General features: G+C 39.7%; 1 protein-coding gene across 20 annotated transcripts in view; it reads right to left on the reverse strand.

The window, feature by feature from the left end:
• The window catches only part of MYO18A (myosin XVIIIA), a 221875-nt gene that overhangs the window by 139948 nt on the left and 64108 nt on the right, over positions 1-17819 (reverse strand). For 3 of the 20 annotated variants that reach the window (XM_072138303.1, XM_072138302.1, XM_072138300.1), the window contains exons 1-4: positions 13800-13939; positions 10715-10794; positions 7619-7677; positions 1931-2653 (exon numbers count right to left, since the gene is read on the reverse strand). The exons of 15 other annotated variants lie outside the window; for them this stretch is intronic. In XM_072138303.1, coding sequence (XP_071994404.1) covers positions 1931-2653; positions 7619-7677; positions 10715-10754 — 822 coding nt within the window. In that variant the 5' untranslated portion in view covers positions 10755-10794; positions 13800-13939. Of the gene's footprint in view, positions 1-1386; positions 1474-1930; positions 2654-3826; positions 4322-7618; positions 7678-10714; positions 10795-13799; positions 13940-17819 lie in introns of those variants that run through there. 2 more of the 20 variants (XM_072138297.1, XM_072138304.1) reach the window with 2 other exon arrangements.

The following is a 17819-nucleotide window of genomic DNA, read 5'->3' on the forward strand; positions in this document are numbered from 1 at the left end:
GGATCACTTAACATCACATGATCACAAGACAAACCTAAGCTCCTTATTACAGGCTTCATATATTTTTGTAATACCGTTCTCTATGAAGTCCCAAAAAAGTTGTCACGCAAGCTTCAAGTCACACTACGAAGTCCTGTATATAGACAACAATAAATAACCATAACCTGAAGTGCCTTCACATACAACTATAGTAACATCTGTACCAGCCAGGGAACGCTAGTAGGTCACCATGACCACAAAAAGTTGCTGACCCAGGTCATGTCACCACGAGAAAGTGTTGAGAATTCCAGCGGTTAAAAAAAAATTAAAAATAGCTCAAAATGATATTTTAAAAAACAAAGCACACTGTGTGTCATTCTCCAACCAGTAATTACTGTAAAAATATACACATAATATACGGGAGATAATGTAATAGGAGAGGCTGGCATGTGCAGTGCTGACCTGGGATATATTTACAGTAAATCACTGTGGCTAAATATATGAGGAAATGGAAATAAATTGGTGAACCAATGGAAGATGCCGTAACAGCAATCACAAGTCTATTTCCAAAAATGTGCATGTATAATAAAATGACAAAAAAAAAAAACACTAGAAAATATATTTCATGAGGAGAGTTTGTAGAGATTATGGATTTTCAAAGAAAATCTTATCTTTTACCAATACCCCCAGTTCTGTAGGGAACACGTCTACTTATACAAGGAATCTCTTTCCACGAAACACTTAAGAGTCTAGAAAGAGTCTCCAAATTCTGGAATCCCTCTTGAATCACATGATACAGAAAATTTAACCTGAAAGCATCCTAAAAACTATGTAAATTTTTAAGTCAGTAAATGTTGAGGCCTCGGCCTGAAAGCATTGTTGATTTTCGACCTTGCTGGATGCTAATCACCAAACATCCCATCATCCAAACCATCTTCAAATTATTGAACGTGGAGGACAACTCTCCTCCTTGGAGAACTCAAAAATAAATGGACCTTTAATGAGTATCCTCATCTATGTGGCTTTTCCCATGCCTATGTCAAGAGTCTCAAGAGTGCAGTGTACAGCAAAATACTCAACTTTTGAGGCTAGGTTTACATCAAGTTTGCCCATATATACATGCTAAACATGTCCATGGCCACCTGGGCTTCCGAATGACCAGTATATACACAAGAAAAACAATATAACACTGTACTGAAAATTAAAAATGTAAAAAAAATTTTAGTTTTAAAAATGGACCCAACAGGTAATGGATGCCCTGTATATCATTTGTCCAAAACATCAATTTTCCAATGTATTTGTTAAATGAAGCCAATAAAACATAATGCAAACCGAGCATTAACGAATGTAGCCACAAACTACTACAAAAAAAAAATCCAAAAGTCTCATTCGGTAGAGGCCACACACCTTGCTTAAGGTTGCTTTATCTTGGGTGACCTGGGCAGTCTTCGACTTCTGAGGTCGGAGCAATGCAATGCCCTTCTTCAGAGAATTCTGAGCAGAGGTGGGAAAATTATTTGCAACCAAACGTTCAGTCTGCAGCTATCTACCACAGATAACGCCCAAGCTCAGCCAGCAAATGGTCCTCAGCCTTTTCTACTTCTACTTTAGGCTTAAAGCTCAAATCTTCATTGATAAAAGCCAAACCTCAAGAGGAGCCAAAAATAGTTCTACAATCAGCAGCACAAACACAAGCTTTAATAGCCACAGGGTCGCATCTTGGGTGCAAAAACCTTCAAAAAAGGTAAATGCCAACATGGGAATAAGCATACAATAAAAATAAAAAGTTCTACTTGAGTCATGCAAAATTATCATCTTGTAGGTTAATATATATTACAGCATACAGCACTGCACACCGGTCCCATGCTTTGTTAATTCTGGTCATCCATACCCTGAGGAGACCTGTATTGTGGTTGGTGTTGCTCATGCACACGTTTTGACACGTGCATACCTCAAGTACAAGTCCTCTAGGTGCTTTTTGTGGCATTTTGTTGGATGGGTCAGGAATAACTTCTTTGGGGGACAGGTTATCCAGCGTATCTGGGATCTTCTCCTCTACAGGAGCAGGAGGAACAGGAGTGCTGGGTTTCTCGCTTGCTTTTTCAACAGATGGGGTAGGAGATGCCACCTTCTCACTTGCAGCTTCCACCTCCACCTTCTTCTCGGGAAGCTTAAACCTATGTCTATGGTCCTTCATCCGACCCCTGGTCATAAGGCTGGTGAGACCCACTGAGATGTCATCCTTCTCTTTCTTTGCTTCAGCTTTTGGTGTGGCCGGTTCTTGTGGAATGGGATTCTTTGGCTGACTTTTTCCTGGTTCTTGGGCGGGCTCATTTTTGCTTCTTGTATCCTCCTGTGGAATGACTTTTCTAACCATTTTTTTAACCACTTTCACCACTTTCTTTTTGCTACCAGTGTCCTCAGAAGTCTCTGAGATGATGGACTTTTGGCTTTCAGCTCTCTGCATGGTGTTGGATGTTTTTTCATTCCCGTTTTGCACTGGTTCTGGGCTGGTAACTCGCACAGGAACTTGCACCCTTTCTGGGCTCTTCACCCTAAATGGACTTTGTCTTGGTTCTGGGCTTGTTGCTCTGAATCGGCTCGGAGATAATGAATTCCTTGGAGATGATGGATTGCTTAAAGACTGCTCTCCCTCATTCTCAGAGCCTTCAGACTACATTTTGAACACAGAATACAGTAAAAGAGGAAATTTTGTAATCTACCAATAAGCTATATTCAAAACAAAATAAAATCCATTTTCAGATAATCAGTTATTTGATTATTTACAGGGTTTTCTGCAATCAAATGCATGTATCTGGGCTCTCTAGTACGTGACATTATCTAATCACTGTCCATTGTCCAGAACTTGACATACCCATAAATAACGTTCTACCTCTAAGACCCTCTACTTGATATTTAGGTCCTCTTTACCAAGGAATATGCCTTCTGTTTGATAAAATTATAACTTATAAAATTATAAGAATCTTTTAGATTGCATCAAGTTTGTAGTGTTTGGAGCTACAGAACCAGAGATACTATAAGACTTAATATAAAGGCATCTTTATATAGTGACACTCCCCCTGCAGCCTAAAAACTTGACACATCTCAGGTAAAATATGACTCTACACTGCTCATTGTCACTTAACTTTGGAGGAGATCACTCCTGAATTTGATACATTTAACCATGATCTAAATCTTTATTCTTTTTAATGTACTTGGACATAATATTGTATTGTACATTTCTCTATTATTCTGGTGACACGTAACTTTTTGAAGCTTTTGCAAACCCATTAACTAGGAAAACATTTCACTGTAATAGGTTTCCATGTTCTCTAACTAAACGAATACAAACAACTGTAGACAGTCCGCACCTGCTGTTTGTATCCCCCCCCCCCCTGCCCATATGTCCCAACGCATAAAACCCCAGACGTCTATTCACTTATTTAGCCGTTCCAGGATGCTATAGGCGCACACAGAACTGCTGTAAAAGCATGGATCCGATGAGCCTGTCACTATACAGCTGCAGTAGTGTCTGACCCCGAGGAAGAAGACTGCAGTGCAGTACCGGATAAGCTCTGCTACATACCCTGTACCCTCTACAAACCCCAAATATATTCCTAATAAGGTCATCAGAGCAGGTATTATATGTCATCAGCCGTCGCTACAATAAAGCAGGCACCACCTGACCCTTCCATTACTCTCTTATTCCATCATCCCTCCCAATATGGGCTGCAGTCATATACTATAAATGGGTTATATACGGGTCATATCATCGCTCTCCTCTTACCAAAGCCAAAATGGTATCAGTATTGTAAAAGAGGAATAAAAAAAAAAATACTCTCCATACCTGTCAAGGGTTCGTGATATCCACTGGACACAAATCTACACCCTACAGCATGAAGGGTGCGAGAGCCGGGGAAGGATAATACAAAGCTTTGTCCACTTCTTGCTGGTAAAAGGACGGCTCTGCGGCAGTGAAGAGTAGGATGGGAGCTGTGATATAAATCTGCTGACATTATATTGCACAGATCAGTACTGACCCAAGTACATAAGTAACGAGTCGCCGCTCCAGAAACTTATCACTGAGCGTTCTGTTCTCTGCAGACTTGTTGCTATTTAAAGCGAACCAAGAGCTGAAATCATTTTATATGTATAGCAGGAATTATCCCACTGGATGCATCCCAAGATACTATGACTAGCCCCCTATTCACACTGCTATTATCACCATACTTGTGCATAGCCGCTGGATACCCAGCTATATTACATCTTTACTGTCATGTCATGCCTTCAGAGTGAAATTAAAGGGGTTTTCCAGGTACCCTGGGACCATGACTCCTTTACTACAAGTGTCAGCGGTCACAGTACTGCTGTAGCCAACCAGGCGTCAACAAGAGAGGCAGGTTAACTGCAAAACCCCTTTAAGAAGGTACAAGGGGGTGACTAATGGAGATGAATACAGGCAGTCCCCAGATTACATACAATATAGATTCTTTAGTTTGAACTTGGATGCAAGTCAGAACTGGTATATTTTATAATTGCATAATCACTAGACAACCATTTCTTTTTATCCCATTTCGGGACAAATTGGATTTTTAAGTTTTTTTTTTTTTGTCACGTGAACAAGAATTATTTTCTTAGAGCTTTATTACAGACACCTTACAGATGATCATTGCAGCCTGGGACCAACGTAACATCCAGAGGTCACAGTGGGCAGAGGTCCGACTGTAACTAGGATCGTCTGTAAGTCGGGTATCCTTAAATCAGGGACAGTTTGACAGTATAGGAGAAGAGGCTGAAAGGAGGCGCCTGTGGATATGGTTATACAGTTAATTAGGCTGTAACCTCTTGCCGCTAGAAAGCGCAGCTCCAGAGCAAAGAGTGCAAGTTCTAAGGCAGGTTATACACGAAAGACTTTGCAGGAGATTTATCAGAAAGGCCTGAGAGCAGAACCAGTCCAGTTGCCCATGGCAACCAATCAGAACTCAGCTTTCATTTTCCTACAGCAGTTTATAAAATTAAAGCCAAGCTCTGATTGGGTGCCATGCACAACTAGAACTGTTTTACCTCAGAAAAATATTGCTAGGTTTCCATGTTTCAGGCCTCTGGAGAATAACTCTCACTCTCATCCAGTCCTGCTTTACACAGTCAATACACTGAATAAATTAAGTGCAATGCTCAACTTCACCTGTGGTGTCACTGCAGGGAAATTGAATATTTAGGGTGGTGGCAGATGTGGCGTTTTGAACGTCTTTTAAGGCCTTTTTTAAGCAGCCCGTTAAAAACTGCATGCTTTTTTGACAGTTTTCCCTATTATATTAATTAAGAAGGAAAAGGACAAAAACTGTCAAAAGACGGATGCGTTTAAAAAAAAAAAACGCGTTTTTTAACGGACTGCTTAAAAACTGCCTACAAACGGGTTCAAAACACCATGTGGGAGATTTATCATCAAGTTTCTGAGGTAAAACTGTTCTAGTTGCCCATGGAAACCAATCAGATTTAATTTTTTAAACAGCTGTGGGGAAATTAAAGCTGAGCTCTGATTGGTTGCCATGAGCAACTGGAACAGTTTTACCTCAGAAACTTGATGATAAATCTCCCCTCATGTGTACCCTTAGACTACCTGTACACAAAGAAAAAAATTGGTCAGTTCCTCATAAAACTATAGTCTGAGCAGTTTTACCGTTTAAAGGATCAGTCGTACTGTCCGTTAAAAAGTTTTTGCACATTAAATCTCTCCTCTGTGCAGTACGCACCAGGCGAGTATGATGTGCAACCTACGTCAAGGAGATAAACCCTTTCTGTAGGTCAAATTTGGACAAATGGACAACATGAAAGTGCACTATAATATATGGCTGGGTGACTTGCACATTCAGCTTGCTTTTAAGACAACTGGATTGAATTGTGTGAGGTTTTTCCAAAACCCTTTTGCAAAGCGTTTGACAATTGCCAAAATATCCTTTTGTTCCATGACTGCATCCAAGAGGATGCTTGTGATTATCCCTGAAAGATGGGAAACCCCATATGTTCATTTAAAGGGGACCTACCACCCCGATTCTACCTATAAAACGTAGAAGGGGTGGTAGGTGGATGGATGGGACGTGAGGAGAGCCTTTTTTGGGCTAATCCTCCCGTCCCGGGAGTCTTTTAGAAAACTTTATTGTAGCTATATGCTAATTTTTTTATGCGGCTACTGGAGCGTGGAGTAGCCGGACATGAGGCTATTAGTCGCGGCTACTCCACGCCTCAGTAGCCACGTTACTCCGCCTACCAGATAATCTTCCGAAGGCCTGCATTCTGCGTATGCGCAGAACGCAGGGGACCCGGACGAGGGCGGAGTAACGTGGCTACTGGGGCATGGAGTAGCCGCGACTAGTAGCCTCATGCCCGGCTACTCCACGCCCCAGTAGCCACATAAAAAAATTAGCATATAGCTACAATAAAGTTTTCTAAAAGACACCTGGGACGTGAGGATTAGCCCAAAAAAGGGCTATCCTCACGTCCCATCCATCCACCTACAACCCCTTCTACCTTTAAAGGTAGAATCGGGGTGGTATGTGCTCTTTAACCATTTCTTTTCAGGGTGCATCCACACTAAAGGTAATTTGTCAGCAGTTTTGGCCATTCAAACTTGTAGAAAGTGTTTGGTATTGAGGCTGGAGATCTGTGTAACCATACCTAGTTATGTGTGTGTGTTAGTAGCAGCAGGATTGTGAAAAATGCATTTCTGTTCCAGGATTGTTGCTGGACAGTTTTATTTGACCTCTGCTCCCCAAACCCTCCCCTCTGCTGTATAATCTAAACCGAAGACTGATGCTGCTCTTACCCAGGGCAGATGAAGGTGGAGTACAGATACAATCCTGGAATATAAATGCATTTTTCAAAATCCTGCTAGTACCAACAAACAAAGCTATGGTTACAAAGATCTTAAACACCATCTGCATCTTTGTCTCCTCATCTTTGTGGATTTTGAGGCAGATTTGTTAAGGATTCAATATTTACTACATCCTATTCATTCTGATCCAAAAGTTTGGAAATATTTGCTGTAAACCTGCTGACAATTGGTTTATGGGTGAACGATATGTGCTGATTATTAAGAGAGACTATAATCTTCAGAATTCTCATCTATTACTCAAAATCATTCTAAGGTATAAGGAAATAGATTTTCTGAACAATTCAGTGGTTTAAACTTTTTCTTCTTTTGTTCTTATTTTTCCTTCTTTTAAGTCTTTGTGAGCTTTTATTCCTTCATGGCTGATAAAATAAAGAATGATCGCGCATAACCACTAGCCATGAAGCCCATAATTGGAGCTTGGGGAGGAGGGAAAGGGGGGCAAACTTTGTTAGAAAATAATCTACAAAGTGAAAGCACATCCTGTCCTCTTCAGTAAAAAGACTTGTTCTCTGAGCATCTACTAATTATATCACTTTATAAAAATTATATTTTTGTTCTCAGTGTCCGGTCCAGCAATGTTCAGCATTTTATCTGCCCTGGAAGCAAAACATCCAAGTGAATGAACAACGGAGTAAGACATCTAGAAAGCCCAGATACTGCTTTTCATGCAGAAGATTTGTGTTGTGTTTTTTATATTATTTTACATACAACTTTACATTGAACGCCTTTACTCATAAAAAAACTTACAGCTCCATTCTGGTTGGACCCATTTTTTTTCTTAGCTAAAGGTTTATCTTCATCCTTAACCTAAAAATTGTGAAATAGCAGCAAAGAGGTAAAGTCACTTCCCAACCGTCAAAAAGAGCATAAAACTAATTGGACAGCAGAGGACCAGTCACCTATCCCGACATGTCTGTTTTAGTAAATTGTGAACCTTCTTTTCTTAGTCATTTAGGAGTAGTTAGCCAAGTGGGTGTTACCAGCTGGAGAGGAGGCCATGCACAGTGTAATGTTGCTGTATCAGTGCTGACTGTGCAAGGATACCATCATCTGGTAATAACATTTTTGGCAACAACTCATTAATGTAAGACAACATAGAGGGATAGTTAGATGTTCCAGAAAAATTAGGAGTAGAGAGGAGCCGACCCAATGTTCCATTTGGGTTAGGCCCGCACAACCTGGACATATTCCTGGATTAGTAGCCGAACAGCCAATCCGGCAAACTGACGCTAGTAGCTATGTCCAAGTGATAAAGTCCAAACAGTAAGGAAGACACTGGCACTACTACAGTGGGTCACTCCCATCCAACTTCTCTCCTCCCACTTAGACCCTGGGCCCCGCGTATGGGTGCTCAGCTCAAGGTTCACACATAAAGCATCCAATCAAAGTAGAAGATAGTAAAGCGGAACTCACCAAAAGTCTGCTCATTCCTTTATTAAGCAGAGTGGCAACACGAACAGACATCAAAACCTTTTCAAGCCTACAACCGGTTGTAGGCTTGAGAAAGCGCCATTCCGGCGTGAAACGGCCCATCTCCTGTTTCGGCTTTGATGTCTGTCCGTGTTGCCACTCTGCTTAATAAAAGAATAAACACTCTTTTAGTGAGTCCCGCATCACTTTCTTCAACTTTGATTGGATGTCCAAGTGATTATCTTGGCCAATTATAGACATGGCTAGTTACTAACAGGTGTCAATTTGTCGGATTGGCTGTTCGGCCACCGATCCGGCAATATGTCCAGGTCGTGTGGGCCTAACAGAAACACTGGCTTCGCTTCCCTCTAATTAGGAATTGGATAGGTCCTCTTTAATGTAAATTAGATAATATATATATATATATATTTATGAAATGTCCACTGGAAACCTAGTATTACTAATCTTTGGTGCTTTAGAGATATAGGCCAACACTTGAAATTCTAGAGAACTCTATAATGAAAACTTTTTAGAAATTTATGGGACAAGTTGACTTGCTGTGGTGAAATTAGTTATTAACTACCGGTAGTCATTGTACAGTTGCCAAACTTGCCCAAATCAAGAGAAGCTAAAGCCACCCAGGACCAAAACCGTGGCAGAGATTTATCTAGAAATTATTGCAGACATTGTTGTCCATAGTGGACTTAAAATACAAGTTATTCCGAAAGCATCTAAAAACACTAGTTTAACCTGAATTTAAAAGGGCAAACGACCGTTTTATGTATTAATAACTGCAGACATTGCAACTAATAATGAGAAATTTATGAGCCATATCTACAGTACGACCAGTAATATGACCGGTTGTGTGGTCATAGGTGAGAAAAGTCAGATAAGACACTGATGTGCAGGCCATGTTCAAGGAAAGTAGATGGATATATAACCATCATTTCCTCTACTGCATCTAATGGCTGATCATCGGTAACCATCAAATACTTTTACTATACATTCTAATTTTATAGCATGCAGAAAAAAAAATTAAATAAATAAATAAAAAGCAATAATAATAATAATAATAATAATAATAATAAATAATAATAATAGCAACAACAACAACAATAATACAAGCTCCAGCTATATTTTAGGGTTGGCCAGTCACAAACAGAGGGAGCCAAAACGCTTCTTAGGACCACCAAAATTTGTTTCCGCCCTCAAGCTATTGGGACAACCGGTCATAGATCTGATATGCCCACATAAATTGCAAAACTTGAAGATGTTTCCTTCTTCTCTGCTGTCAGATGTTTAATCAAAGGGGTTTCAACGTTTCAGGTGTTAATGATATAAACAAAGATAACATCAAATATCTTATGGGTGGGTGCTCTACCCCTATAGTGAGGCAAGTGATCCCCTGATCAGGGTAAAAGTTGACCTACAGAAGACATATTGAACCACAAACAATGTTGACAGGACCATTCAAGTGCAATGGAATAGGCTTAAAAGTTATGGCATCAGTGGAGGGACCTAGAGGTTAAGCATGTCCCTCATGCTTTACACTGCAGCTTTTCCCATTTATAATTACTTTGCTTATATGCAGAATTGTAGCACTAGTTGAGCAGGATATTAGTACAGAATATCAAGTAAAGAAAAATATAGATTATTACGGTACTAGAAAAAAAAATTATTATTTGGTTATACCAACAGATATGATGAATTGAGAAAAATCTAAGTTCACATCACAGTAAAAGCTTACACTGGAAGTATACATGAGTGGGATCTACCGATGTGTCCCCCTGATGAAAGGCTGCTATATATCTACTGATATCTATCTGCTAGTATAAAGTATTGTAATAGTAAGAATAAACTACCGGTAAGTAAAATGGCCATTACATACTACGAAAAGAGTACTATAACATATACCAACCAGACAGAGGCTAAAAGGACAGTGCTTTGACTCTACAGATACTTTTACTAGTACAGGCTTTATGCGTCATGTGAACAAAGCCTTAGAGAGGAGCGTACAGACATGACAGCAGAGAAGAAGCAGTAGGTCTGAAGGGACTAAAACTGGACAGTTCCAGTCAGATCAGCACATAAAAAGATATGAAAAATACTAAAAATAAATTTTTCTGCTAATCTTTATGAACCATCCTGTGGATATTGCTCATCAACATCGTAAAGGTGGAAGGCCCCAGTAGCAATTTACAAATCTCATATAAATGAGCAAGTAAGAGCAGATCATGAGGTATTTCCATTTTATAAAGTGATGGCTTATGTATAGGAAGCAGAAGGAAAGTCTGAAGAACTTTGCAATATTGAATATCTCAGCAAATCATAAAGCATTATTGTTGTTATTATTATTATTATTTTGTGATGTATTATGGGATAGCCTGCATTACACAGACGGGAGGAAAGACATGCAGGGTGTTACAACACTTCCCTTTTGCTCCCAGAAAGCAAAGCGAGAGGAGAATGCCATGGCGGGGTAGTCATGAGACGGAGGGTCCTACTCTGATTGTCTGGAGGAGAAATAGAGAGTCAGCACTGTGTACAGTCTTACAGACACAAAACATGAGTTCCCAATTATAGTTAGGGCCACAATACATTATGAGAGAAAAGTCACACACAAAAAAAATCATCATCTAGAATTCAACAAATTAGGAAGAGAAAAAAAAAAAACAAACAAACACTTGCTTATCGCTAATCTTTTCAGGTCCTAATTATGCTCCAATACATTATACCTTGCTGGTGACAAATATTTCTGCTCATATATTGTCACCTTTTCATCTGGGAACTTGGGAGTAGTCAGGAAGTGTGACAATTCTTAGGCACATTTGGCGCTCGCATTTCATTTCAAAACGCAGTTCAACAAAGAATTGCGAGAAGCATGTGGAGAGATTTGCCTAATTGCATTGTTTTAACTTCATTTTACCATTGTGTTAACATCATGTTTACAAAGTGAACGCGATGTTAACGCAATGCAGTTAGGCAAATCTTCTCTCCACAGCTGTGGAAAACGCAATGTAAAAGTCACGCGTCCCCACACCCTTAGGCTGCGGTCACACGTGGCGCTTTGAACTCGTTTTTGGTCTGCTTTTAAGCAGTCCGTTTTTTGAAAACGCATCCGTTTTTGAGTGGTTTTCTCAATTCTCTCGTTATCAAAAATGCATGCGTTTAATGGACTGCTTAAAAACGGGCCAAAAACGGGTTCAAAACGCCACATGTGATCGCAGCCTTAGGCTCCTTCTGGCCGACAGAGCTCCTCACTCCTCCCTTATCCATAGGTCATGCTTCCGCTCCATACTTACGACGATAGATAGAGCCATCTCTATCTTTTTTGTTGCGACGGTACAGTATGTGTACAAAGCACTTCTGTGGCGGCCGTATGATCGCTGTCGTTATTACAGGTAGCATACGGCTGCCATACACGGTGGTCTGAAAGGAGTCTTGTAACAAAATACATACAGATGTGTGAATGCAGCCTTACAGAGCAATGGGGCACATACAAGTCACATATATATGCCATGGCTCATATGTGTGTATATACATCAACCACAACAAGCAGGGACCAGAGGTAGCAGTGGTACTACAAGTAGCAGAAGGTATCCTCAATGGTTATGGAAGACAATTTTCTAGGGCGATTCCCCTGACATGGTAAGATAATTTGGGAATCATTTTACCCTCACAGAGAGAATCAGGTAGTGGACGTGCTGTTATCTATCCCTCCTGTGTTGTCCAGAATAAATAAGAAATGGCCCAGGACAAGCTGTAAAGCCGTCACTATTCAGCCATCTGTTAACCTTCCTGGGGGGTCAACTGCTGGGGAAACACCTGTCTGCGTAGTCCTCGAGGAATCGCATATTAGTTCAGCCATCAAGGTATTGGGACTATGGCAGGGACTAGCCACAGCTGAAAAAAAACGCTACATATATAATAAGAATGCAGAAAAAAAAAAAAAAAAAAAACAACAACACGCAACAAAAAAAACAGTAGCTTCCTGTCAAAATGGCCGAAAACTGTGGTAAAACCTTAAGCAGTTTTCAAATCTAAATATGGGGTAACCTGTTGCTTTGTGGCAAGCACCTTAATGTCTTAGTGATCCAACAAAATGGATAGGATTGTTGTAGAAAATGCTTGTCTGTTACCCCTTGTGCGTATTCACACAGCCAGGTCGCTGAGCCACAAACAAAAACAAAAATAAAAGGTATGTGCTCCCACAGTGACCGTCAGTGGTTTGTAACAAGCAAAAAAGCCACAAAAACTTGAAACACAAGAAAACACACCACATGGCAGCATAATCAGCGCACTGTGTGAGTATAACACAAGAATGATGGGAGTCACTGTCTAAATCCAATTCATGTCTCATTCCCTCCATGACTGTAGCTCTCAGATGTTAGGAGATCCTGAGGCTTTAGAGGGACAACATGGCAGATGACATAAGAAAAATGTTAATTATGATTATATAGATCTGCAGTATGACGGCTACCACAAAATGGCAGAAGATACCATATCCAAAATAAATCTACATCTCAATAGTGTATAAAAATATGCAATTATATTCACACATTCAAGTCAAGCCAAGAGTCAACCAGGAGTGTATGGAGAAAAATTAAAAAGTACGGTATGCATAATCGGTCCTTTATATTTTGTCAATTCATTGGTGTTGGAGTAAAACAAAAACTTATAATATATATATATATATATATACTCATATTTGCACACACAGACATACATATACAGCTAAAACTGCAAACACACCCCTAGAAATCATGCAGTGCTAAACATAAAAAGTTTTATCCAAAAAGAGAACAATAATAAGTCAAAAGTATGCATAATAAAATAGAACTTCTACAGAACACCCTCCAAAACACATGCCATTGCTAAGTAACAGTCACCCTCCCTTCCGTTGTTTGAGCTACAAAGATAACTAAAAAAAAAAAAAACTACATTCACACATAACACAAACTTTAGAGGGACACAAAAGCTTAATATACTGATAAAAATACAAAGATAAGAAATCAATGAATACACACTTTAAGCAGCAAATAGATGTAAAATGAAGTAGGTGACAAAACAACCAAGAAAGATTATAATAAATAATGGTTATAAAACAGGGAATAAAATATTTCATGATTAGGGGATATGTTAATTAAGCAATGACCAATCAGAAGAAGCTCGTCATATAAAACATATCAAAAGGTTTACCTAAAATAGTCAATTATGTACTAACAAATGCGATATAATAAAATGAATAAATGATATCCCATCCCCTGGTGCCTGTAGGAGAAGCAGTCAGGTCCCTGCTATACAGACAGGCCTGTGATACATTCAGCGCCAGCTCTAAGAATAGTCCACGTCTACAATCTGGGCCTCATTACACCGGCCACTGACTGCCAACGGGCTTGTGTTAGAGAATGAAAAGTTTAAAAAGTCAATTTAAAAAAAAAAAGTCAAAATCGGAACTTTGCAACCGGGGGAGGTGTAAAAGTCCAACGTTCCCTGTCCATTAATATTTGTACCTTACCGCAGCCCAAGGGGAATGGAAACCTTAAGAAGCAGAACCAGGGATTGAGAGAGTGCGAGCGCTTTCCGGCCAACACAGAGAGAGGCAGTGTAATGTGAGAGGAGGCCTATGAGTCAATTTCCCTAACACTGCAGCTCCAAGTCAGGGGACAGCTGCACTGATACCGGCTTCCTAAATATAGATTAGGAATGCCAAGGGGGGTGGGCAGCCACAACGTGTCCTACAGTTGCTGCGTCCCCTCAGTTTACCCACCTTGGTGTATCAGCGGGCCAGATAGAGATTTCCTCTAAGGGACGGTAGGTAGAGAGAAGATGCAACGAATATGAAACGTTTCAAGCAGGAAGGAAACAAAAGAGAAGACACAGGAGCTGCTGCCAGTGTTTTATTAACTATTTGATTGCCAAGCTGTTTATACCACCAAACTTGAGTACCGTACTTTTCAAATAGATATTATATGAATATTACACACAATATTGTTGTTCCATAATTTAGTTAGGACAAAAAGTCGCAGGCAAGTGTTCTCTACACTTTCTGTTGAGGTTTTAAGATTCTGCATGTAAGTATATGGGAAGTTAAGGTCCAGTTCGGATTTGAGTTGACTGAAGTCAGAGATTCTGTCAAAATGACAGATGTTTGAATGGAAGACCCCATAATAGTGACTGGGCAACACTGAAGTTTGTCACAGTAATCATAAGGACATACATGACCTTCTTTTCAAACCAAATCTTATCCATTATACTCCATTCTAAAGGATTTACTTCTGAAAATGTTCTCTACTATTCCCAGGTGTCAGTGAGCTGATGGGGGAAGACTAGCTGCTATGTTGTCTGCCATCAACTAAACACTAATGCAACAGCAGCAAACAGCACAACATAGAGCAGTACAGAACAGAACAGATTTGACTATAGCACTTGAACAATGAGATAGAAAAGCTGTAACATGTCTATGCTTTGGTATCTGCTTCCCCCTCTCAATAGACACCCTCTTCCAATTTCCCTTTTCTCCCTCCATAGACTTCTATGGGGAGCTGTAATCTAATCCTTCAATGATCTGCAATTCTGTATTGTGTGACCAAGACCAATTCTGGAAAGGTTTTTCAAAAGACATAACGGTTTTGGAGGTAGGAAAATGATCCTGATAAGTGGAGATTATTTGAGATGATATATCGAAACCTGTTTATATTCACAATAGATTGATGCAGAATGTACATTGCAAGGTATTTCAGTTTGCGTTGTTTATGTGGTTTGGGGGCTTTTCTTTGCCAAAACACAGCATGATCAAAGACATAATAATTAGTAATGAGTGGACCAGGTAAAATTTGGGTTCAAGTCAAGTTTTGGCAGTGGCATTTATAGATTTATTATGAGAGATCAGTGCCAGCACCGACCGCAGGCGTTAACGGTGGTGGGATTTTAGCCGAACCGGATCCCGGACTTTTAATAAAGGCAGGGGGGACCAAACCTGAACTTTGTGGTTGTGGTCTGCTTATAGAACATGAGCCCACCTAAAAGTAGTGGGAACATAAAGTAAGTAAGAGTAGATGGAGGGGGGGGGGGGACTACTTCTTCAGATGGGTGACTACTATTGGTACCGAATTTGCCAAAGTTATTGATGCTAATTTTTTCCCAAAAAGCTTATCGTGGTTTCTCCACTGCTTCATGTGAATATACCTCTACTGCAATAAAACATGGACCATCATTGTATCTTCTAGTACAGTGATGGCGAACCTATTGAAGACAGAGTGCCCAAGCTACAACCAAAACCCACTTATATCTCACAAAGCGCCAACATGACAATTTAAGCAGTAACTTATTGGAACCTGCTGTATCACAGGTTTTAATTGTATTGGCGTCCTGAATTCACCAATACAATTGAAAGATGGAGAAATTTGGATTGTAGCTTCCCACCAAGGTCCCCTGAAGAGGAAGAATCAGGTAACCCAGAGCAGGAGCTCCAACGATAATCCATCTCTATCCACACCTTCTTGCTCCTCCTGTAGTCCTGGCACCCAAGGATGTTGCTTTAAAATAGCACAGAGCTTGGCACGTCCTGGGCTGTATTGGATCACAGAGGAAAGCCTTGAGTTCTATCTGGCAAACTCTAAATTGGGGTGAAGGCCTGAGTGCCCACAGAATGAGCTCCGAGTGCCACCTCTGGCACCTGTGCCATAGGTTCGCCACCACTGTTCTAGGAGGTCTATCAGACTTTGGAAAGCTGAGATGTTAACATTTCTCCAGCGCTCACGCACATATCTACAGGTTAGACAGTGTGTGGGTGCGCCATTCTTTACTGATCCTATTGCTGCAGCAGATTTATAAAAGAGAAAAATAAATCACTCAAGTACTTTCCACTCTCTGGTACTTGAGGGCTCAATCCTGATAAAATCCCTCAGCAGAGGCGGCCTATTGTTAGAGCTTCTAATAGTTGTGTGTGCCTAGCGTTACTTAACCCCTTATCACCGACACTAGTTTTCAGCTCAATGACCAGACTCGATTTTTCAAATCTGACATGTCTCACGATAATTGGTTATAACTTCGGAACGCTTTAACATATCCTGGTGATTTTGAGAATGTTTTCTCGTGACACATTGTACTTCATGTTAGTTATAAAATTTAAGTGATAAGTTTTGCGTTTCGTTCTGAAAAAAAGTGAAAATTTGGCAAAAGTTTGTAAAAATTCTTCATTTTCCAAGTTTGAAATGTTCTGGTTTCCAGACAGGAAGTAAAACTACCCAAAAAGTTTGATAATTAACATTTACAGAATATCTGCTTTATATTGGGATGATATTTTATGCTTCCGGTCATTTTTCTAGGATGTTATGAGGCGCAGAACTTTAGGTGCGATTTTTCTTATTTTCATGAAAATTGCCATAACTCACATTTTGAGGGACAACTCGGCTTCCAAGTGACTTTGAGAGGCCTAAATAATAGTAAAACCTCATAAATTACCCCACTATAGAAACTTCACCCCTCAACATATGTAAAACAACTTCTATTAAGTTCATTAACCCTTTATGTGTTTCACATGGGTTAAAAAATATGGACCTGCGATTTAGAAACTATGGAATTTTTTTGGAAATACATTCATTTAGGCCAAAACTGACATTTTCAGAATAAATTAAATGATGAAACGCACTGCAACGCTTGATGCCCAATTCCTCCCGAGTTTACTGATACCCCATATGTGGTGGTAAACTGCTGTACGGGCGCACGGCCGAGCATAGAATGAATGGAGGTGCCGTCCACAGCAGATTTGTATTGTCACATTGTACGACCTATAAATTTTTATTTTTTTTGATAATGCGATCATATGAGGGCTTATTTTTTATGGGATGAGATACAATGTATAAATAATTTATTTTGGGAGTCTAAAGCTTATTCATGAGATTTTATTAACTATTTCAAGGGGGACACAAACAAAATCATCAATTTTTATTTTGGATTGTGAGCATTTCTCCCCCCCCCCGCTCACCGTAACGTAAAAATAATATTTTATCTTTATTCTCTGGTTCACTACGATTGCGGTGATACCTCATTTATATAGTTTTTCTTATTTTGCTCAATTTTCCTGAGCAAAACCAATATTGGAGAAAATCGCATTGTTTTTACTATTGACAAGTTTTCAGGGCCATAACTTCTGTATTTTTCTGTTGTCAGATCTGGTTGAGGGCTTATTTTTTGCGAAAACAGTTGTTCTTTTCAGTCGTATCATATTAGGTACCGTAACTTTTTTTGATCACTTTTTAGAACATTTTTTGTGATGGTGTTTGATGAAAAATTGTATATTATGGGAAGTTTTTCGAGTTTTTTTTTTACGTAGTTCACCGAGCGGGTTCAATATTGATTTAGATATATTGTACAGATTAATACGGACGCGGTGATACCTCATTTATATAGTTTTTCTTATTTTGCTCAATTTTCCTGAGCAAAACCAATATTGGAGAAAATCGCATTGTTTTTACTATTGACAAGTTTTCAGGGCCATAACTTCTGTATTTTTCTGTTGTCAGATCTGGTTGAG

This window comes from Engystomops pustulosus, chromosome 2 (assembly GCF_040894005.1).
Source record: "Engystomops pustulosus chromosome 2, aEngPut4.maternal, whole genome shotgun sequence".
Lineage (NCBI taxonomy): Eukaryota > Metazoa > Chordata > Amphibia > Anura > Leptodactylidae > Engystomops > Engystomops pustulosus.